Here is a 23,464-nt window from a genome sequence, read left to right as displayed (position 1 = left end):
ATACGGTTTGCAGCATGGTAAGCGGCTTATTCTGACAGGTTTCCCAAACTTTGTCCTCGGGACCCCAAAAGGTGCACGTTTTGGTTTTTGCCCGAACACTACACAGCAGATTCAAATGATCAAAGCTAGATGATTATTTGAATCAGCTGTGTAGTTCTAGGGCAAAAAACAAAATGTGCACCCCTTTGGGAGACCCTTTCTTAGGTTGCAAGGACACACCTACACATGTGCTTAGTGCAGTACACACACAGACAGCCAGGCCAGGACAGGAGAGAGGAATGTCAAGCCACTACTAGATAAGGACTGACAGCTGAAGAGAGCGAGGGGATGACTGGTGGCTATTTTTATCATTCATTCAGCCAGGCCAAGCAGAGACCCCCTCTCTTTCTTTCCTCTCTTAGTCCCCCTGGATCTCTCTCGTTCTTTCTCTCATTCCCTCGCTTCTTCTCTTCTATCCGGGAGAAAGTTCTGGAAGACTGGGTGGGATTAAAATTTCGAAGCCCCTCGAAGAGGAAAAAGAAGACCGGGTTAGCGAAAGGAAAAGTTAGGTGGAAGAGTTACGGGAGGACAAACGAAATACTAGGCCAATATGGCTCTTCTTTGCTACAACAAAGGCTGTGGAGAGAAGTTTGACGCTGACAAGAACAAAGACGGTAAAACCACTTACTACTTCAACTCAAACACGCGGTTTATTAGTCACTGTTATACTGCGATAGTACACAGGTTGGATTGCATGCACTGTAGACTATGACAGTTATTAGTAAGGAATCATTATTTGGAGTAAATGCATGTTGCAAATACTGCAAGGTATTTGAGTTTTCAGTGTACTAATACTGTTTTTGAATGGCCAAATGTAGAGGGGATAATGTGTATTATGGCAGTCGTTCATGTGTAATAGCATAGATTTTGATAGTCTGACAGACCCCTTTGGGAAAGAGGTGGGAATTGACAGGTGTCTTTATCAGAACTGAAAGGGCCAGTTTTGCAGACAAAGATTGATCCCATACTAATAGACTAAAACACATTTTCAATGAAGAATCTTTGTGTCCAGAAAACCGGCATAGTCATCCACACATTGGCATATCATGGAGAGATTCTGGATTGTGAGATTGTATTGTAGGCATGTGTCTGCAATTGTTGTGCGGGTGTGACAGATGTGCATATGAGAGAGAGAGACACTGAGTGAACGCATGCGCCGATATAATTTTCCACGTATTTAAGTCACCGAGTAGAGGTCTCCTCTTCATAGCAACTGTTAGGTTAGTTAATGCCTTATATGGGCCCAACCCCCTCCCTCTTATGACCAGAACTCTATGACAGCTGTCTGGGAGACCCGGCTGATTGTGTATGTGTGTGCCTGCTTGTCTGTGACAAGTTACAACGTTTGTGTCTGACAAATGCCAGTGCCAACAAGTACCTTTTGTTGTTTCTCGCCCTCTAGAAGCCTGTCTTCATCACCCAGGTGTTCCCATCTTCCACGATGCTCTGAAGGTATATAAATAAAAACATTTGAAAAACGTACACATGAGAATCAATAAATATGAAACGATCCTCACAGTACTTGATCAAATTGAAAAACAACGTGTGTGTGTGTGTGTCCAGGGTTGGTCTTGTTGTAGGAAGAGAACCACAGACTTCTCTGAATTCCTTTCTATCAAGGTAAGGACAATGTGGGACCAACTGGGTTTGAGCTCAAGACTGTTTTAACCCACTGAGCTGAAGCATATGGGCATTAGCTCAGGGAACAGTACTGATCAAGTATATGCAGTAGTTCGCTGTCAGGGTACTCTGTACGCAGTATCCTGACATTACTTTTCTATCTGACTTTTCTATTGTAGGGCTGCACCCAGGGGCGTCATAGTAACGAAAAGCCCCAGGAGCCTATGCAGCCAACAGTGATATCAGACAAGAACGGCGTGAGAAACAACAGAGAGGAGATCATTTACCAGGGGCCCAAATCAGCTGAGGCACTGCAGAAAGAGAGACCCAGGTAGGGTCAGCTTGCTCAATTGGCTGATTAGGTGTTTATTTATTCATTTAAATGATATATGTATTTATTGTCCTTTACAGTTCAGATGAGGAGAAGACCAAACTGAAGCTGAAGGTGTCTGCCTCTCTGACTCAGGTTCTGGAGAAGATGGAAATCAGCAGCAAGGCAGAACTAAAAAAGAAAGGTGTGTGTGTATCCCTCACATACCTTCTCTGTTCGGTTTCCCCTTGTTGTTCAAATCGTCGGTTTCTATATAACAGCAGGGCATTTCAATGCTTCTGTTGACTAATACCAATACTTCTCTGATGAGATATGATATTATTTTGAAACTACTTTGTTAGTTTTGCAGCGTAAGATTTCAGCAGGTAGTTTAACCTCCCCTGTCCTTCTGACCCTCCCTATTTCTCTTCCTCTCTTTATTTCTCTCTCTCTCGCCCTCACAGAGAGTGCAGTTGTCATGCAGGGAACACGATGCAAGAACACAGGATGCAAAACAGTAGGTGTCTCTTCATTTTTTATTAGTGCTTTTATTTTATTTTTTTCTCCCCAATTTCGTGATATCCAATTGGTAGTTACAGTCTTGTCCCATCGCTGCAACTCCCATACGGACTCGGGAGAGGCGAAAGTCGAGAGCCATGCGTCCCCCGAAACACGACCCCGCCAAGCCGCACTGCTTCTTGACACACTGCTTGCTTAACCCGGAAGCTAGCCGCACCAGGAAACACCGTGCAGATGGCAACCGAAGTCAGCATGCATGTGCCCGGCCGCCACAAGGAGTCGCTAGAAAGCGATGGGACAAGGACATRCCAGCCGGCCAAACCCTCCCCTAACCCAGACCACACTGGGCAAATTGTGCGCCGCCTCATGGGTCTCCCGGTCACGGCTGGCTGCAACACAGTCCGGGATCGAACCCGGATCTGTAGTGACGCCTTAGACCGCAGTGGCGCCTTAGACCGCTGGCCACTCGGGAGGCCAGGTGTTTCTTTTGTGTTTTTGTCTGTGTATGCGTGTCTTTGTGCGTGTGTGTTTCTGTCTGTGTGTTTCTGTCTGTGTGTGCGRGCGCTTGTGTGTATGTATGTGAGTGTGTGTTTCACAGAGAAGGGAGTAAAACATTTGAGGTGCAGTAACTCCTGTCTTTGTAGATAATGAATCTGTTGCCTTCTGCTGATGCAGGGTAACAGCCTGTCTCCAGACAGTGTTAACTCTTTCCCGTAATTCGACAGTTTGTACCAGAGCCTTATATTCTAGAGAGTTGGGTCGACTTTACGAATGTTGAATATTGTTCCAATTCTAGACATTCAGTTGCATATCGTTATTTAAATGTTAATGGGTAGCTAACATGGCTGCCATATAATGTAGTATCATGTAAATGCATCACAGTGCAGAAACCTCTGTCCCAACTTTCTCATTAGAAAAATGTAATCTTAAAAGTGTTGTTAGCATGTTAGTTATCCCCCTACCTGAGGAGAATTCAGTAGCTAATTGTTGTTTGTTGTTGTTGACAGCAATACCAGGGCCCAGAGACCAACGGAGAGACCTGTACACACCACCCTGGAGCACCTGTCTTTCACGAGGGGTAAGACAAGGACTGTATTATCCACATTTTGTTGCAGCCTTATTTTAAAATGGATGAAAGAAATACTTGTTCCTCATCCATCTACACACAATAACCCATAATGACAAAGCGAAAACAGGTTTTTAGAAATGTTTGCAAATATATTAAAATTTAAAGGTGTTCAGATCCTTTGCTATGAGACTCAAAATTGAGCTCAGGTACAACCTGTTTCCATTGATCATCCTTGATGTTTCTACATTTTGATTGGAGTCCACCTGTGGTAAATTCAATTGATTGGACATGATTTGGAAAGGCACACACCTGTCTATATAAGGTCCCACAGTTGACAGTGCATGCCAGAGCAAAAACCAAGCCATGAGGTCGAAGGAATTGTCCGTAGAACTCCGAGACAGGATTGTGTCGCGGCACAGCTCTGGGGAAGGGTACCCAAACATTTCTGCAGCATTGAAGGTCCCCAAGAACACAGTGGCCTCCATCATTCTTAAATGGAAGAAGTTTGAAACCACCAAGACTCTTACTAAAGCTGGTCGCCCGGCCAAACTGAGCAATCGGGGGAGAATGGCCTTAGTCAGGGAGGTGACCAAGAACCCGAAGGTCACTCTGGTCACTTGAAATGGGAGAACCTTCCAGAGGGACAACCATGTCTGCAGCACTCCATTAATCAGGACTTTATGGTAGAGTGGCCAGACGGAAGCCAAAAGGCACCTAAAGAACTCTCAGACCATGAGAAACAAGATACTCTGGTCTGATGAAACCAAGATTGAACTCTTTGGCCTGAATGCCAAGTGTCACGTCTGGAGGAAACCTGGCATCATCCCTACGGTGAAGCATGGTGGTGGCAGCCTCTTGCTGTGGGGATGTTATTCAGCGGCAAGAACTGGGAAACTACTCGGGATCGAGGGAAAGATGAACGGAGCAAAGTACAGAGAGATCCTTGATGAAAACCTGCTCCAGAGCCCTCAGGACCACAGACTGGGGTGACGGTTCACCTTACAACAGGACAACGACAATAAGCACACAGCCAAGACAATGCAGGGGTGGCTTCGGGACAAGTCTCCAAATATCCTTGAGTGGCCCAGCCAGAGACCGGACTTGAACCCGATCGAACATCTCTGGAGAGACCTGAAAATAGCTGTGCTGCAGCGCTCCCTATCCAACCTGACAGAGCTTGAGAGGATCTGCGGAGAAGAATGGGAGAAACTCCCCAAATACAGGTGTGCGAAGCTTGTAGTGTCATACCCAAGAAGACTTGAGGCTGTAATCGTTGCCAAAGGTGCTTCAACAAAGTACTGTGTAAAGGGTCTGAATACTTACGTAAATGTGATATTTACATTTTTAATTTAATACATTCGCAAAAAAATCAAAAAACCTGTTTTTGCTTTGTCATTATGGGGTATTGTGTCTAGATTGATGAATAAAAACAACAACAATTTAATACATTTTATAATGTAAAGTAACAAAATGTGGAAAGTCAAGGGGTCTGAATATTTTCAGAATATACTGTATCCATGCCTGTATTATACAGCACTGCAATATTAATGCAGCAGGTATTATACAATACTATTATATACTCTTCTACGTGTATAAGTACTAGAGCTGTTGCTGTGTAAAGACCATAGACTTTAATGCTGCTTTATTATAAACATCTGAAATGTAATATTAATGTAATACTATAGGTATAATACGGTGCTGTAATTCTAACCCTACAGGTATAAGTACTGGAGCTGTTGCTGTGTGAAGACCATAGACTTTAATGCTTTTCTGGATCAGAAGGGTTGTACCAATGGCAAACATCGCTGGGTCCAAAAACTGGTCAGTGTTAGCCCTCCTCTCTCTCCTTTTGACCTTTTCTTAATGTCCGGGTTTCGTTCTGTTGCCAATTGTGCCTGTTTTTTACATGAAAATCATTTGGACATTTTGCTGTAAACCGTTAACTGTATACCCTGGGGTTATTGCCTTTTCTCTCTCTTTCTCTCTGAATGTTTGTGTGTGCAGAACAATAAAAATGTTGCGTGTAGACATGACTGGCACCAGACAGCCACACAGGTCTACGTGACCATCTATGCCAAGAACGCCAACCCTGAACTGTCCTACGTCGAGGCTAACCGCACCGTGGTAAGAACGGGCTACACACACACACACACACAAACGCAGACATACAAGAACGTCAACCCTCAACTGTCCTCTGTCAAAGCCAATCGCACAGTGGTAACCACATACACACGCATATTGACTTTTGGCATATACACACATTGACTTTTGCATATATTGTTTTCCCGCTGGTGTTTTGAGTAAGGTTGTTAATGATGATTAACATCTCTCTCTCTCTCTCTACCGCCCTGTCCCTATCTCTATTCCTGTAGCTGACCTGTCACATCCAGTTTGAGGACAACAAGATTTTCCATAAGGACTACCATCTGTGGGGGGTGAGGGGCAATGCTTTTCCCGTGTTTTTTTTTTTACCTCTTGAATTGTTTCCCCCCTCTCTATTTCCCTCTCTCTTTGTACTATACATTCCTCTTTCTTTCTCGCTTGTGTTTCTGTTGTCTATTTCCCTCTTCCTGTCTCTTTCGCCTTTCTCTCCTCTCTAAACACCAACCAACAACTACCCCCACCGTAACCCTATCCCTCTTCCTCCTCTACTCTAGGTAGCAGATGTAGCCAACAGTGGGGTCAACATGGTTTCGTCTAAGGTAGAAGTGTCGCTCCGTAAGGCAGATGCTGTGGCCTGGGGAAAACTAGAGGACCCCAAGTTCAAACCAGAACCAGAACCCCAGGATCTGGACATGGGTACTGTAAACATTCCCCTTTATGTTGTTTTATCTTGTGATTATAAGGAAGTGTTTGTTCGACCGGCAGGATGAAAAAATACATTTAGGCAATTGGGGTCAAAAAAAATTAAGGTTAGGATTAAGTTTAGGAACGAGGGTTCGGTTAAGGTTAGGTTAAAGGTTAGGGAAAGGCATAAACGTTAACATTGGGTTAGACACCGTTCATTTTCTGCCAGGCTATACACTGCCATAATCAAAACATCGACTGGGTTCACAGTATTGCTCACTGTATTACAGGTTACACCGATGAGGCCGACGACCCCAGTCAGTGGGACAGGGACATCGACGACGATGACATCAGTGATTCAGACGAGGAGTGGGAGAAACCGCAGATCATCCAGAATCCTCCAGAAGAGGATGCGATGCCCGTGTTAGAAGGTTAAATTGATTAGTTGATTTATTGAGTCTATTGTCCGTCAAGACGGTAAAGGTCAAGAGGATGCTCTGACTGGCTGTGAGATTGAGTGGTGTTAGAATACTTTATTGTCCATTTTCCTTACAGTCTAAGGACATGGTATGGCTGTAATATTGTTACTGGTTTTTAATTTGTAAAGAAATTGTATTTGAATTTGTTTTATGTATTGATCTCTACTGTATGCACAGATACAAATAAGAAATATCAACCTGTTATAGATTAGTTTTTGTCTTCTGCCCTCTAGTACATATTAGGCCATTGTCAGGCAACAGAAGTCAGTTATCAGACAAATTTGGGTCAGAATCAATGTCCTAATATGGACACCGTACTCTGGTTTCATTGCAATTAAATAAGAAAGGCCTACCGTATTGAAAAGTCAATCTGTTCATTCTACATAATTCCTGTTTGAACGTGACTTGTTTGTGATGCTAAATGGGCCTGCTGTGCTGTGATATTCACTAAAACAAAGGAGAAACTCAATCTGTCTAACGTGCATTGTGTCACACTTGGGACACACACACACACACACACACACACACACACACACACACATGACTCCAACAGCGATGGATACACTTTATTTCAGCCTCCTGCTAGCAGCCAGTGAATGCTGTCTCTCTCTCTGGGTTCTGGGACATGGATGATTGGCAATTGGATAGCACAAATAAATAGGCTAGGGCCGGAATTCAATCGAAGGCCTACTGTCGCGAAGGGCGCTGCACGCTTGATATTGGCTCAAGCGTAAATTACCTTTAAAAGTCAAGTCCAGTGCGCTTTTCGACAACGTGCCTTTGATTGTAATCCGGCCCAAATTCACTGATGATAATCAATCATATGCAGTAAAACAGTAAAATCATAGCCTGCATGATTCCTGTCTTATTGGCAACAAACATTTATGTCGAGTAAACTGTCAAAATAACAGTTTGGCTCTGAGATGGAGCATAATGTATATCTATTTGGGAACACTCAATCAAGTTCAATACATGATGAGTTCAAAGATTCACAATTCAAGATTTGATCACAATTCAAGATTACATTCAAGATTTGAATCACAATAACATCCTCCTTATCAATTGATACCATTAAATAGTATAATATACAACATCTTGACACTTAGGACTTCAAGGAATAATTTTTAGGCCCAAAGGCTGACCTTTCAGCCTGGTTACAGAGATCAACCAGTACAACGAATTAACAGCACAAGATTATTATTATTAAACATCTTTGAACAAACAACGTGCAACATCGAGTCCAGCTTTGCGCATTGCGGCGTGCGTTCACAAAAACTTGCCGTCAAATACTGTTACATAACCGTGGCATGTTACATGTTGTCCAACAAAACGTTTCCAAAACGTTTCCTCTTGACTTGATCGTTAAGTCGTTGTTGCATTGTTCTCCATACCTCTCAGTACCTTGGCGATTGACCACTATATATGTTATGTCACACAAGATTTCAATACTGATATCCTAGCGTCATGCCATAGACGCAACAACAGCAGCTAAGGAACCGTTGGCATAGCGTTGGAGTAACGGTGTAGCAACATTTTTCAGAATCCAGTCTTCCATGAGATTAGGATGTGTAAAGTGAGAACATTAGGGTTGAAAAATTCTGTAAACTTTCCCAAAATTCCTGGGTTTCCAAAAATCCTCAGAATTTTGGGTTTTTCTGCGTATTCACTTCTGAAAATCTGGAAAAGTTCCAACTGGATTTCTTGAAACCTGGTAATTTAGAAGAAATTACTGGAATTTTGCCACCCTGAGAGCATGTACAGTAGAACAACCCCTGACAAGTGAATAAACATTTAATATCTATTATGTATATATAATATACTTTAACATTCGTTTGGTTATATTTATATGTTACATATTATTAACACACATTGATCTCTGTATAGATGTGTCATAAATACAAGGGAGAGCGACCGTTTCCATAGCAATAAAAACACAAGTGAACGATCACTTTACAACATACACGCACACGTCGCTCGCACACACACATTTTTTTCTTTTAGTTTCTCTTTGTAAAGTGCAAGGCAAGATACAGTAAACTTTGAAATGAATGACACGCACACAGTGTCGTTTGCACACACACACACACACACACAATCGTCATATGTCGTTTAAAACTTGGCACACATGTACAGGTACATCACTAAAGCCTCTAGCAATAACAGCAGGACAAGCACGCTATTGGTACAGTAGAACAATCATAGCTAACACTTTATCTGGAAGGCTGATAATAAACACCATTACTTAACTATTAAATGACTAATACATAGCTTGTTCTGCATTGAATGAATTAAATACATGTTATTTTAACTTAATGATACAACTTAACTTATATGTCTTGTTCATGGTTTAACTATATATGATTCGGCATACTGGTCTTTGTAATATATATTATTTTCATCCAAAACTATTATTCATAAATACATGAATAAATTATATAGAACGATATAGCGGTTAACAGTTAAAAAACTATACATGAACTATCTATTAACAAGTTTATAAGCTGTTTATAACCAGACCTTCAAAATAAAATGTTACTCAATTTCTACAACAGAAAACTTAAAAAATCTCACTGCATTTATATTCCAGCGTAGGGGTTAGGGATGGTATAAATTACCCCTAACCACAGATGTAGGATCAACTTTCCCTCCTCAAAACCTAAGCATAACCACAAGGAGGGATAATGCAAACCTTAGACGGATCTTAGATCAGTGTCAATGGGCTACTTCATCCAACTTGGAAGGCATGCAGGGACACATTGAGGTCATCGTGGCTTAGATGTTACAGTAAGTACTGTAGTAGCTAGCCGTAGATATGCTAGATGCTACAGTACATATATTACAGATATTATGGTAAGTACTTTAGCAAGGCCAATATATTAGTACCATATTCAGTCCACATGTATTACATTCCTCAATATGACCCTTCAATAAAAACCTTTTCACATTTTTAAGTCTCCAGTTCATCAGATGAGAATAAGTTGAGATGTTGTTTACATTGTTTTTTGTTTTTCGCTATTGTTGATGTCCTCCAACAAAGATGTCCTCAAACTTCAGATTTCTCGAGGAAACTAAAAAGTCCCGAAAGTCAAGAGAGAAAAGAGGAAGGGTAGCCTAAACCCCAAAAAGAGGATATATCTAAGAATAAAAACAAAATGTCCACTCCCGTCATGCAAAGGACAGCACCGCCTACGTAAACACATTGCGTCATCAATGAAACAAAATATGCTTAGAAACCATTTTCTCTTCTCTGATTGGCCACTTTGACTATCTGGAAGCACACCAAACGGTGATGCAATGCAAAGCCACGCCCCCTCGTTAAAAACAACTCCCTGATTACAAAATGGGGGAACATTGAATCAAGGGGGAGGTGATAGCTGAATGGGGAGAGGGTCATTGAATTGTTGAATAATTTATCCCCCCTCCGGTTGCCATAGTGACAGGTGTCTTGTTAAGCCTCCTCGTTAAGTGCCTCAATTGCCTGAAGGATCCGTCTCACATGCCCCACCTTTAATATCCCAAGATCCTGTGGGAGAGAGAGAGATGGACAGACAATCAAAGTTTCTCCTTTTTACACAATGTTAATGAATGTTTCACTGTTTTTCAAAATCGTTAGTTTTCATCAACTTAATATCACTTTATATCAACTTAAGTAACTTGTGCCGCTTTCAGGGGCGTCATGCACCCTAAAAATCTGAGGGTGCAAAAAGTATGTGAGGACGGTTGGGGGTGGTCCAGAAGGGGGGCTAGGCCCCTGTCCTTGCATTTTTTTAACACCTGAAACAGCTTTTAACTGAAATCTAAAGCCATAATCATTAAGCTATGTCAACAACAACAAAAAATCTGCATATCTAAGTATACATCTTGAGCCGTCTGTATCTAAAACTAAATACGCTTCTCTGTATCTCGGCTAAAATCTGGGTAAAAGATTGAAAGGAATGTGAGTCTTATTCAGTACATTTAGTTATTGCTTGTTTTTCTAAAGTCTACCAACCTTGCCAGCCCGTCTGTTTTATATCTTTACCTACCTATTGTTCACCTAATACCGTTTTTGCACTATTGGTTAGAGCCTGGAAGTAAGCATTTCACTGTAAGGTCTACACCTGTTGTATTCGGCGCACGTGACAAATAAACTTTGATTTGATTAGAAGGCCAGCATCCCGGACTCACCTCTTCACTGTTGACATTGAGACTGGTGTTTGCCTGTACTATTTAATGAAGCTGCCAAGTGAGGACTTGTGAGGCATCTGTTTCTCAAACTAGACACTCTAATGTACTTGTCRTCTTGCTCAGTTGTGCACTGGAGCCTCCCACTCCTCTTTCTATTCTGGTTAGAGCCAGTTTGCGCTGTTCTGTGAAGGGAGTAGTACACAGGCGTTGTACCAGATCTTCAGTTTCTTGGCAATTTCTCACATGGAATAGCCTTAATTTCTCAGAATAAGAATAGACTGACGAGTTTCTGGCCATTTTGAGCCTGTAATCGAACCCACAAATGGTGATGCTCCAGATACTCAACTAGTCTAATGAAGGCCAGTTTTATTACTTCTTTAATCAGAACAACRGTTTTCAGCTGTGCTAACATAAATGCAAAAGGGTTTTCTAATGATCAGTTAGCCTTTTAAAATGATAAACTTGGTTTAGCTAACACAACGTGCCATTGGAACACAGGAGTGATGGTTGCTGATAATGGGCTTCTGTACGCCTATGTAGATATTCCATAAAAAAATCTGCCGTTTCCAGCTACGATAGTCATTTACAACATTAACAATGTCTACACTGTATTTCTGATCAATTTGATGTTATTAAATGGACAAAAAATGTCATTTTCTTTCAAAAACAAGGACATTTCTAAGTGACGCCAAACGTTTGAAAGGTAGTGTATATACAGTACCAGTCAAAAGTTTGGACACACCTACTCATTCAAGGGTTTTTCAATTTTTTAAAACTATTTTCTACATTGTAGAATAATAGTGAAGGCATCAAAACTATGAAATAACACATATGGAATCATGTAGTAACCCAAACAGTGTTTAACAAATCAAAATATTGTTTAGATTCTTCAAAGTAGCCACCCTTTGCCTTGATGACAGCTCTGCACACCTCAGCCTTCTCTCAACCAGCTTCACCTGGGATGCTTTTGCAACAGTCTTGAATGAGTTCCCACATATGCTAAGCACTTGTTGGCTGCTTTTCCTTCACTCTGCGGTCCAACTCATCCCAAACCATATCAATTGGGTTGAGGTCAGGTGATTGTGGAGGCCAGGTCATCTGATGCAGCACTCCATCACTCTGCTTCTTGGTCAAATAGCCCTTACACAGCCTGGAGGTGTGTTGGGTCATTGTCCTGTTGAAAAACAAATGATAGTCCAACTAAGCGCAAACCAGATGGGATGGCGTATCGCTGCAGAATGCTGTGGTAGCCATGCTGGTTAAGTGTGCCTAAAAAAATAACAGACAGTGTCACCAGCAAAGCACCCCCACACTATCAAACTTCCTCCTCCATGCTTCACGGTGGGAACAACACATGCGGAGTTCATCCGTTTACCTACTCTGCCTCTCACAAAGTCACAGCGGTTGGAACCAAAAATCTCAAATTTGGACTCATCAGACCAAAGGACAGATTTCCACTGGTCTAATGTCCATTGCTCGTGTTTCAAATCGAATCAAATTGTATTTGTCACATGCGCCGCAGTGAAATGCTTACTTACAAGCCCTTAACCAACAATGCTTTAAGAAGTTAAGAAAAATAAGTGTTAAGTAAAAAATAGAAAATAAAAGTAACAAATAATTAAACAGCAGCAGTAAAATAACAATAGCGAGGCTATATACAGGGGGTACCGGTTAGTCGAGGTAATTGAGGTCATATGTACATGTAGGTATAGTAAAAGTGACTATGCATAGATAATAAACAGAGAGTAGCAGCAACGTAAAAGAGGGGTCTGGGTAGCCCTTTGATGAGCTGTTCAGGAGTCTTAAGGCTTGGGGGTAGAAGCTGTTAAGAAGCTTTTTGGACCTAGACTTGGGACTCCGGTACAGCTTGCCYTGTGGTAGTAGAGAGAACAGTCTATGACTGGGGTGGCTGGAGTCTTTGACCATTTTAAGGCCTTCCTCTGACACTGCCTGGTATAGAGGTCCTGGATGGCAGGAAGCTTGGCCTCAGTGATGTACTGGGCCGTACACACTACCCTCTATAGTGCCTTGCTGTCGGAAGCCGATCAGTTGCCATACCAGGCAGTGATGCAACCAGTCAGGATGCTCTCGATTGTGCAGCTGTAGAACCGTTTGAGGATCTGAGGACCCATGCCAAATCTTTTCAGTCTCCTAAGGGGGAATAGGTTTTGTTGTGCCTTCTTCACGGCTGTCTTGGTATGTTTGGACCACGATAGTTTGTTGGTGATGTGGACTCCAAGGAACTTGAAGCTCTCAACCTGCTCCACCCATCGGTGAGAATGGAGGTGTGCTCGGTCCTCCCTGTAGAGCACAATCTTTCTCCTTTGTCTTGATCACGTTGAGGGAGAGGCTGTTGTCCTGGCACCACATGGCCAGGTCTCTGACCACCTCCCTATAGGCTGTCTCATCGTTGTCGGTGATCAGGCCTACCACTGTTGTGTCATCAGCAAACTTGATTATGGRGTTGGAGTCGTGCCTGGCCATGCAGTCATGAGTGAACAGGGAGTACAGGAGGGGACTGAGCACGCACCCCTGAGGGGCCCCCAAGTTGAGGATCAGCGTGGCGGATGTGTTGTTACCTACCCTTACCACCTGGGGGCAGCCTGTCAGGAAGTCCAGGATACAGTGGGAGGTGTTTAGTCCCAGGGCCCTTAGCTTAGTGATGAGCTTTGAGGGTGCTATGGTGTTGAACGCTGAGCTGTAGTCAATGAATAGCATTCTCACATAGGTGTTAGTTTTGTCCAGGTGGGAAAGGGCAGTGTTGACTGGGGTGGGTCTAGTGTTTCTGGGATAATGGTGTTGATGTGAGCCATGACCAGCCTTTCAAAGCACTTCATGGCTACGGACGTGAGTGCTACAGGTCAGTAGTCATTTAGGCAGGTTACCTTAGTGTTCTTGTGCACAGGGACTATGGTGGTCTGCTTAAAACATGTTGGTATTACAGACACAGTCAGGAAAATGTTGAAAATGTCAGTGAAAACACTTGCCAGTTGGTCAGCGCATGCTCTGAGCACACATCCTGGTAATCCGTCTGGCCCTACGGCCTTGTAAATGTTGACCTGTTTAAAGGTCTTACATCGGCTACGGAGAAGCGTGATCACACAGTCGTCTGGAACAGCTGATGCTCTCATGCATGTTTCGGTGTTACTTGCCTCAAAGCGAGCATAGAAGTAATTTAGCTTGTCTGGTAGGCTCGCGTCACTGGGCAGCTTTTGGCTGTGCTTCTCTTTGTAGTCTGTAATAGTTTGCAAGCCCTGCCACATCCGACGAGCATCAGAGCCAGTGTAGTAGGATTCAATCTTAGTCCTGTATTGAGGCTTTGCCTGTTTGATGGTTTGTCGAAGGCATAGCAGGATTTCTTATAAGCTTCCGGGTTAGAGTCCAACTCCTTGAAAGCGGCAGCTCTACCCTTTAGCTCAGTGCGGATGTTGCCTGTATTCCATGGCTTCTGGTTGGGGTATGAACGTACAGTCACTGTGGGGATGACGTCATAGATGCACTTATTGACGAAGCCAGTGATTGATGTTGTGTACTCCTCAATGCCATCAGAAGAATCCTGGAACATATTCCAGTCTGTGCTAGCAAAACAGTCCTGTAGCTTAGCATCTGCTTCCTCTGACCACTTTCTTGATGACCGAGTCATTGGTGCTTCCTGCTTTAGTTTTTGCTTGTAAGCAGGAATCAGGAGGATAGAATTATGGTCAGATATGCCAAATGCGAGGAAGAGCTTTGTACGCGTCTCTGTGTGTGGAGTAAAGGTGGTCTAGAGTTTTTTCCCCTCTGGTTGCACATTTAACATGCTGATAGAAATTAGGTAAAACTGATTCCCTGCATTAAAGTCCCCGGCCACTAGGAGCGCCGACTCTGGATGAGCATTTTCCTGTTTGCTTATGGCTGTATACAGCTCATTGAGTGCGGTCTTAGTGCCAGCATCGGTTTGTGGTGGTAAATAGACAGCTACGAAGAATATACATGAAAACTCTCTTGGTAAATAGTGTGATCTACAGCTTATCATGAGTAACTATACCTCAGGTGAGAACCTCAAGACTTCCTTAGATATCATGCACCAGCTGTTGTTTACAAATATACATAGACAGCCACCACTTGTCTTACCAGAGGCCGCTATTCTATCCTGCCGAAAAAGCTTGACTCTGTGAAACATAAGATATTACAGTTTTTAATGTCCCGTTAAGATATATGTGATCGTAGTTTGTCTATTTTATTTTCCATTGATTGTACGTTGGTTAATAGGACCGATGGTAAAGGGAGATTACCCGCTCGCCGTCMGWTCCTTACAAGGCACCCAGACCTTCGTCGTGGATATCTCTGTCTCTTTCTCCTGCGAATGATGGGGATGAGGGCCTTGTCGGGCGTCTGTAGTAAATCCTTCCCATCCGACTTGTTAAAGAAAAAGTATTCCTCCAGTACGGGGTGAGTAATCGCTGTCCTGATATCTAGAAGCTCTTTTCGGTAATAAGACACGGTAGAAGAAACATTATGCACAAAATAAGTTACAAATAACGCAAAAAACACAACACAATTGATTAGGGGTTTGTAAAACGGCAGCCATCTCCTCTGGCGCCATTCAGCCCAAGCAAGTCTCTAATGCACTTTCCTGTGGCGGACCTCATGAGTGGCAGTTTCATCATAGCGCTTGATGGTTTTTGCGACTCCACTAGAAGAAACTTAACAAGTTCTTGAAATTTTCTGGATTGACTGACCTTCATGACTTAAAGTAATGATGGACTGTCATTTCTCTTTGCTTGTTTGAGCTGTTCTTACCATAATATGGACTTGGCCTTTTACCAAATAGGGTATACCCACCCCTACCTTGTCACAACACAGCTGATTGGATCAAACGCATAAGAAGGAAATACATTCCACAAATGAATGTTTAACAAGGCACACCTGTTGATTGAAAACCATTCCAGGTGACTACCTCATGAAGCTGGTTGAGAGAATGCCAAGAGTAGGCAAAGGGTGGCTACTTTGAAGAATCTCAAATATAAAATATTTTTTGGTTACTACATGATTCCATATGTGTTTATTCATAGTTTTGATGTCTTCACTATTATTCTACAATGTAGAAAATAATACAAATAAAGAAAAACCCTGGAATAAGTAGGTGTGTCTAAACTTTTGACTGGTACTGTATATATAAATATATTTGTTATTATTATTACAGGACAAATCTGTGGGGGCATGTGTCCTTGTACCCCCTATGGGCATGACGCCTCTAGCCGCATTCACATCARGTTGGAAACTCTGGAACTCCAAGCTAAAATGAACGTGAGTTATTTGTGTAGAGAGCTTCCTATTAGTTGATACTGATACTTCTGAAGTGGGAAATGGGGGTATCATCTTTCTACAATGAGTAAGCAAGTCATTGATAGAAAAGTAATCAATATACTGAACAAAAATATAAACGTAAAATGCAACAATTTCAACGATTTTACTGAGTTACAGTTCATATAAGGAAATCAGTCAATTGAAATAAATGAATTAGGTCCTAATCTATGGATTTCACATGACTGGGCAGGGGCCACTTGGGAGCCAGGCCTTGCCAATCAGAATATGGTTTTCGCCACAAAAAAAAGCTTAATACAGACAGAAATACTTAATCAGCTGTCCGGGTCGCTGGTCCTGCAGGTGAAGAAGCCAGATGTGGAAGTCCTGGGCTAGCGTGGTTATACGTGGTTGCGGTTGTGAGGCCGGTTGAACGTACTGCCAAATACTCTAAAACAATGTTGYAGGCGGCTTATGGTAGAGAAATTAACATTCAATTCTCTGACAACAGCTCTGGTAGACATTCCTGCAGTCAGCATGCCAATTGCATGCTCCCTCTAAACTTGAGACATCTGTGGCATTGTGTTGTGTGACAAAACTGCACATTTTAGAGTGGCCTTTTATTGTCCCTAGCACAAGGTGCACCTGTGTAATGATCATGCTGTTTAATCAGCTTCTTGATATGCCACACCTGGCAGGTAGATGGAATATATTGGCAAATGAGAAATTAACACTAACAGGGATAAGATAACAGAGAAATAAGATTTATGTGTGTATGGAACATTTCTGTGATCTTTTATTTCAGCTCATGAAACATGGGATCAACACTTTACATGTTGCGTTTATATTTTTGTTCAGTATAAAATGGTATACCTTACATTCATAAAGCATAAATGTCACTTAATTTGATTACAAAATCACACACTCAAGAAGGCCATGCACAGTTCCAGTGTAACTGGAAGTAACACTATGCCTTAGACCCAAAATGGCTGCCTAGTCCTATACCCAAAATGGGCACCCAGTTTCCTATGGTCCTCCTGTACCTTGAGGTCGTGCCGCTGCAGCTGTGAGAGCTGGCAGCCCTGGATGTCCCTGGAGAGAAAAGTCTCTCTGTACTCCCCTAACCCCAGAGAGTACAGCCACGCAGCTACCTCCTCACTTTCCCACCTCTCCGCTATAGCCACAGACATAGACACAGAAACACACGCACACAGACAGACCAGCGCAAAGAAACACACATATAGATATACAAAAAGAAAACACACCAACACTGAAAGTTCACATACCAGAAGAGGCTGCTGAGGGGAAGACGGGCACATAATAATGGATGGAATGGAGTTAATGGAATGGTATCAAACACATGGAGCCAATGTGTTTGATACAGTCCAATCTATACCGTTCCAGCTTTTACTATGAGCCCGTTCTTCAATTTAAAGTGCCACCAGCCATCACTGACATGGACACTGAAAGTTCACGAATCCACGAGCATGCATAGGTGAACTTAAAGAGAAACAGAATCAAACAAGAGAAAATAAACATACAGAAGCTACAATATACAGCTACACAGCATTTAGAGCAGGCCAGGGGTATTCATATCTGGAGCCTGATTGTCTCCAGCAGGCCGTGAAGTAGGGGCTCGCCTAGACTCTTACCTGACCGTTGTACCAGGCCACAATGTACTAAACTGTGGCTGTGGTTGTATGGAGGTTAGGCCTCAAAGCAGGGGTTTGCCTGGATCCATACCCGACAGAGAGCTGTTGGACCAGGCCACAATATAATAGCGTGGCTGTGGTTGTATGGAGGTTAGGCCTTAAAGCAGGGACTCGCCTGGATCCTTACCCGACAGAGAGCTGTTGGACATCTGCTTGTGGAGCTTCTCTCTCTCCTTCCTCACCTTGGGCATCATCTTTAGCTTCATACTACTCTTACCACTCACTCTCACAGAGTCCTGGAAAGAGGGAGGAAGAGAAATAATGGTGTGGTTGAATAAGAATGACTTCTGCTGTTGTCGATCCATGTACAAATCAGACCTGGGTTCAAATACTGTTGTAGGTATTTCAATTACTTTTCAATAGATTTCAAAACAAGTATTTAGATTTTGAAGAAAAAAAGTAGTTGAATATTGGAATGTATTTGAAAATACCATTTGGAAAGTACATTTAAGTATTGGCATGTATTTACAATTACTTCAAATGCARTTCTTTGGAAGTATATGAAAGATGGTATTATCAAAAAAATATTTGAATGTATTTGAAAATAGTTGTGAATGTAGATAGTAGATMTATTTAAAATAACAAACAAACTTAACATGTACAGGACTTATTTCACTGTTTCATCACAATATGCGGCCCATACTTTATACTTTGGTGTCTCATGAAAGAGATGCTATGTTACATTTCAAAAACATCAGGGTTTCAAAAAAGCTCCTTGGACATTGAACTGCGATCTGGTCTGAAGATGTGCTGAAAAGCTGCTCCACAGATGCTGTGACGTGTAGGTACTCAGCAGCAACTCTGCTCAGTGTTGGGCACCTGTGACTGTGTGTCTTCCAGAATTTCAGAGGATCAGTGTTGCGCCGGTAAACTTTGCGGCAGGATCATTGATGTCTGCAGTAAGTGCAGCCTTCTAAGCACCATGCCAGTTTAAATTGTGAATCCAAGACTGAGGCAATCTGGTATGGTTTCTTATGCTCATAAACAGTCAGGCGCTTGTCAACTTCTTCCAGGTTTTTGACAAGCTTTCCATTCTACCTGGTAGAGCAAGTGAGGAGCTGTTTAGTCAGTCCTCTGATACATGGAATGATGTAGGTGGCTGTGACAATTTTCAGATCCTTGCACTATCTGTGGCAACCTCAAAGGGGGTTTGGATGTCCACAACATCAGCGAGGACATACTTCTCGTACATAGATAACTTGGTGACAGGCAGTGTCAAGCTTTTCTTCATCAAGCACTGAGAACTGAGCGAATCATTTCGGTTGAGAGTTCTACCTTGTGGCTGGTTGCAGATGATTCAAGGAGATCCTGTGCAAATATTGACTTGCTGTAGTGGGAGACAATGTTGGAGGCTTTGGAAATGGCTTTGTTGTGGTTATCTGCAGATTTATAGACATATTTTACAGTGACTTGTGTGTGAGAAAAGCATCTTTCATGCTGTGGAAAGTGAACTTCATCAAGGTCAGTGGAACTTACAGACCTTCCTCCACTTCAACATCAGTATCCTCTTCTTCAGAGGATGTGTCGTCTTCAAAATGAGAAAAGGCAACAACCATGTTATTGGCGTTATCGTTGACCACGGTGTTGACTTTGGTTGAGATCTTGTAGTGATCCAAGAGTTCCGCAGACTGTATGTGCTGGCAATGCATTCTCCAGTATGGCGGCCTTTGAACCGTTTACATGCCAGCATAACACTGTGAAGAGTCCAATTCTGTAGGAAGTGCCATGCCCTTTAGAGCATAATATTTGACGGAATTTGAAAAGGTTTTCAAATAGTATTCAAGGAAGTATTTGAAATTGGCAGACTATTTAGTTTTTACAAATAACCACTAAAAAACAAATAAAAATAGAAAGAATACACAGAAAAAAAKCCATCTTAAATAACAAATACACATGTATTTCAACCCAGGTCAGGTACAAATTGAGCAGACAACTTTACCAAAGACACACAAACACACCCCCAACCTTTACACCAGGGTTTCCCAAACTTGGTCCTCGGGACCCCAAGGGGTGCACGTTTTAGTTTTTGCCCCAAAACTACATAGCTGATTCAACTGATCAAAGTTTGATGATTAGTTGATTATTTGAATAGGGCAAAAACCAAAAACGTGCACACCTTGGGGTCCCGAGGACCAAGTTTGGGAAACCCTGCCTTACACACACTCACATCCACTTCCTCTGAGCAGTGCATGGCAGGGCAGATCCAGTGTATGTCATCTAGCTTGTGGAGCTCAGCACTCAGAGAGTTGAGAGTAGAGAGAAGGTCCTCTTCCTGGGGAGAGTCCAGCTAAAACAGAGCGGGAGGGGGGGACAGGGAGGAGAGCGGGAGGGGAAGAGACCAGTAAAATATACATACATTATCTATTAGGAAACCTTTTTCACACTACTGAGCCAAACCAAACAGAACCGAGCTAATTAGCCTAATCTGCACTGGGTTGGTCTGTTCACGAATTCACCATGTTTGCTGGGACGGACAATGTGAAAATAAAATGTCTGATCCAGCACAGTAAGGTTTGGGTTTAGCCTGGGTCCTGGGAACTGTTCTGCTATCATTCCACTCCTTCCCACGCATTGTCATGCAAAACAATATGGCAATGACAAGGAGTACAATGAATGGAATGTTAGCAAAACAGGTTCTGGATTTCAGGCTAGTTGGGGTTGGCTATAGTGCAGTGGTAGAGTTTATAGTATACCAGTAGTTTTCCCTCCAGCAGCATCCTGGTCTCCAGCTGAAGGACTTTACTGCTGTTCACAATCTCCACTGCTGTACTGCGACTCAGACACTGAAGAGATAAAACATACACAAACTATTGTATCGGGTACTACAGCATTTCAATTACTATAGGTTCGGGTTAGGAGTTAATCGTAACCCATGACAGTGTAGTTTTGTTGCCCCTCAAAGTGTTTCCCCACAGTGGCTGCTGGGTAGTGTAGTTTAGTGAGTGCTGCTGGGGAGTGCTGCTGGGTAGGGTAGTTGTGTCTTCCCCAGAGTGGCTTCTGTGTAGTGTAGTTTTATGTCCCCGCAGGTCACTGCTGGGTAATGTCGTTTTTGTTCCCACAGGTGGCTGCTGGGTAGTGTAGTTCATTGCATTCCGAGAGGCTGCTGGGCGGTGTAGTTTAGTGTAGTGACTGCTGGGTGTTGTAGTTGTCTTACCTCAGGGCTGGATGGTTTGGAGGGGAACGCTTCAGTGAGGACCATGGCACTAGCATTGACAGCATGGGCTAACTCCTGTTCTACCAGTTTATGGGTCTTAGCTGCCTCTCTTATCCTACAGGAAATAAACATAACATTGTGTTATATATCAAAATAAAGACAAATATAACAAAAAAAAAGACTTGAATTGTAAGAGCTCTATTTCCCCCAACATATTTACATTTTAGAAACATGTATGTAAGAAGTTGGGTAGCACTTTATAATAACTCCACGTAATAAAGCATTTATAATGTATTTATAAATAGTTTATTCATCATTTATTAATACTTTTAAAAAATGTCAGCAACCTAGTTATTCACACATTTATACACAACTTTAAAATAATTGAATAATGATCCATAAGATAATTGAGCAGATATTTAATGTAGGTCCTTATAAACCATTTACTAATCATTAGTATTTTTGCCTGGCCTCATCTAAAGTGTGATCTATTTATACTTTGTAAATGTTTTGAGTGACCCGTGTAATTTCTCACAAAAAAATGGACATTCCAGCAGTACTGGATGCTCCTTAAGCATTAAACAATAAGCACATAATACAGAGGATGCTTAAGAAAATATATGAAACATTTTATTTGAAAACAGTCACACTATTGTAATAGTGTGATGTGTAACTTCAGACACACTCCATGCTGAGTGAAATAATGTTTTTAGTCCGAAAATGTGAACAAACGATTTTTGGCAGTGACTTTTCTACCAAAATCAAAGTGTGGATTACAATCACTCCATAGAGCAGTGTAATCTCGGGTTAAACCAGAACAAAAATATTGCGTAATTTGGTCCGATGCATGATTAAGTTCTGAGTCCATAAGTGTTCCGCTTTGTCTCCACCTTCGCAAAAGGAAACTCTCAGCCAAACAACACGACACACTAATTTCCCCACATGCGCAAAGCAATCAAAGTTTAAGCCGTGCCTTTTCCCAGTCCTGGTACAGTGGTTCCTCCTTTAAAAGTTGCGTAATACTGCAGCACACTTTGAGGGCTGCTGCAGAATTCTATGTCACGTTATTTAATTGTCAGACATTTTTACCATTAATGCTAGTTCGACGACCAGAGGGCATCTTTGAGAAGCATTTGAGTCTTCAATATTGGAATTACTAGATCATTTAAAACCTTTATTTGTAAGAACATATGGGATTGATTTGAAGAAATTTAGTTWAATTAATTTGATTCTTATTATGGTGTTTCTATTCCAAGAAAAACAAAAAACGAAATCCTCAGGGTTTCCGTTACYATGGAATGGAAAATATGGCGCTGTACAATGTGACGGTCGGGAGTAGGCTACAGTACTAAGAGCATAAGAGGATTGAAGGATTATAAATTAATATCTAAGGAGCATTTTTTTGTTAGGGCAAATCTGACCTGTGAGAAGATCTAAGGGGCTTTTATATAATTCTAAATTAATTAATAATAATAATAATCACTTTGTTTAAAAAAAGTATTTTCCTTTAACCTAGAGTGAGCGAGAAAAATGCCATTCTTGAACATGGGGTGAGACATTCTCACAATTTTGTAAATAAAGCCAGTTTGTTATTTATAACTATTTATTTCTGTTTTTAGAGGGAGAGAAACCAAAAGCTGCCTCAATGTGTCTCCCGGTCGCGGCCGACACGTGTATCGAACCAGCATCTGCAGCAACGCAGTTTGCACTGAGATGCAGTGTCTTAGAACGCTGCACAACTCTGTTAGGAAAATATGGCGTTGTGCAACGTGATGGTCGGGAGTAGGCTACAGTACTAAGAGCATAACATTTCACCACCCTAATTGTAGTGTAACCAATACCCAAACGGAGATTCAGTGAAAATATAAATCTCATTGATTTATCAAGACCAGTCCCCATGCTTGTCTCAGAGCAGCGTGAAAATGTGCTGAAATAGGCTATTGCTTCAAATCCTATTGCTTCTAACTTCAATGCTTTTTAAATAAATAAGACCTACTGTACACCACTTTTAACAGAACATCACTCAACACTAGTGAGACTCATTTTGCCTACGGTAGGCCTACAGTATATCTAAAAATATTTTTTTCAATAACGTGACTCTCTGCCAATAATTACATTTAGAGGATTGGAGGATTCTAAATTAATATTTAAGGAGCATTTTTTGTTAGGGCAAATCTGATCTGTGAGAATATCTAAGAATATCTTATTATTAATTAAAAACGAACAATATTTTGGAGATTATTTTGTTTTCCTTTAACCAAGAGTGAGTGATAAAAAGCCCATTCTTGAACATGGGGTGAGACATTCTCCCTAATTTGTAAA

The 23,464-nt window shown here is 41.9% G+C and overlaps 2 protein-coding genes across 2 annotated transcripts in view; one reads left to right on the top strand and one right to left on the bottom strand.

Annotated features, from left to right (window-relative positions):
* The first annotated feature begins 170 nt into the window (after positions 1-170).
* On the top strand, positions 171-7,292 carry zgc:92429 (CHORD and p23_melusin_like domain-containing protein). Its single transcript, XM_023970182.2, has 12 exons — positions 171-653; positions 1,442-1,491; positions 1,603-1,659; positions 1,839-1,990; positions 2,071-2,174; positions 2,434-2,486; positions 3,496-3,566; positions 5,276-5,378; positions 5,562-5,681; positions 5,930-5,992; positions 6,215-6,356; positions 6,635-7,292. The coding sequence occupies exons 1-12, from the start codon at positions 590-592 to the stop codon at positions 6,778-6,780; spliced, it is 1,125 nt and encodes a 374-aa protein (XP_023825950.1). The 5' UTR covers positions 171-589; the 3' UTR covers positions 6,781-7,292.
* A 76-nt stretch (positions 7,293-7,368) lies between these two features.
* LOC111951872 (diacylglycerol kinase delta) overlaps positions 7,369-23,464 on the bottom strand; it is a 117,973-nt gene continuing 101,877 nt past the window's right edge. Inside the window, 5 exon segments of the mRNA XM_070434981.1 lie at positions 7,369-10,346; positions 18,116-18,224; positions 20,156-20,275; positions 20,682-20,771; positions 21,143-21,257. Coding sequence (XP_070291082.1) covers positions 10,294-10,346; positions 18,116-18,224; positions 20,156-20,275; positions 20,682-20,771; positions 21,143-21,257 — 487 coding nt within the window. The 3' untranslated portion in view covers positions 7,369-10,293.

Source organism: Salvelinus sp. IW2-2015, linkage group LG3 (genome assembly GCF_002910315.2).
Source record: "Salvelinus sp. IW2-2015 linkage group LG3, ASM291031v2, whole genome shotgun sequence".
NCBI classification, from domain to species: domain Eukaryota; kingdom Metazoa; phylum Chordata; class Actinopteri; order Salmoniformes; family Salmonidae; genus Salvelinus; species Salvelinus sp. IW2-2015.
The sequence above is the reverse complement of the archived record's forward strand: the minus strand, read 5'-3'. Positions and strand labels throughout refer to the sequence as shown.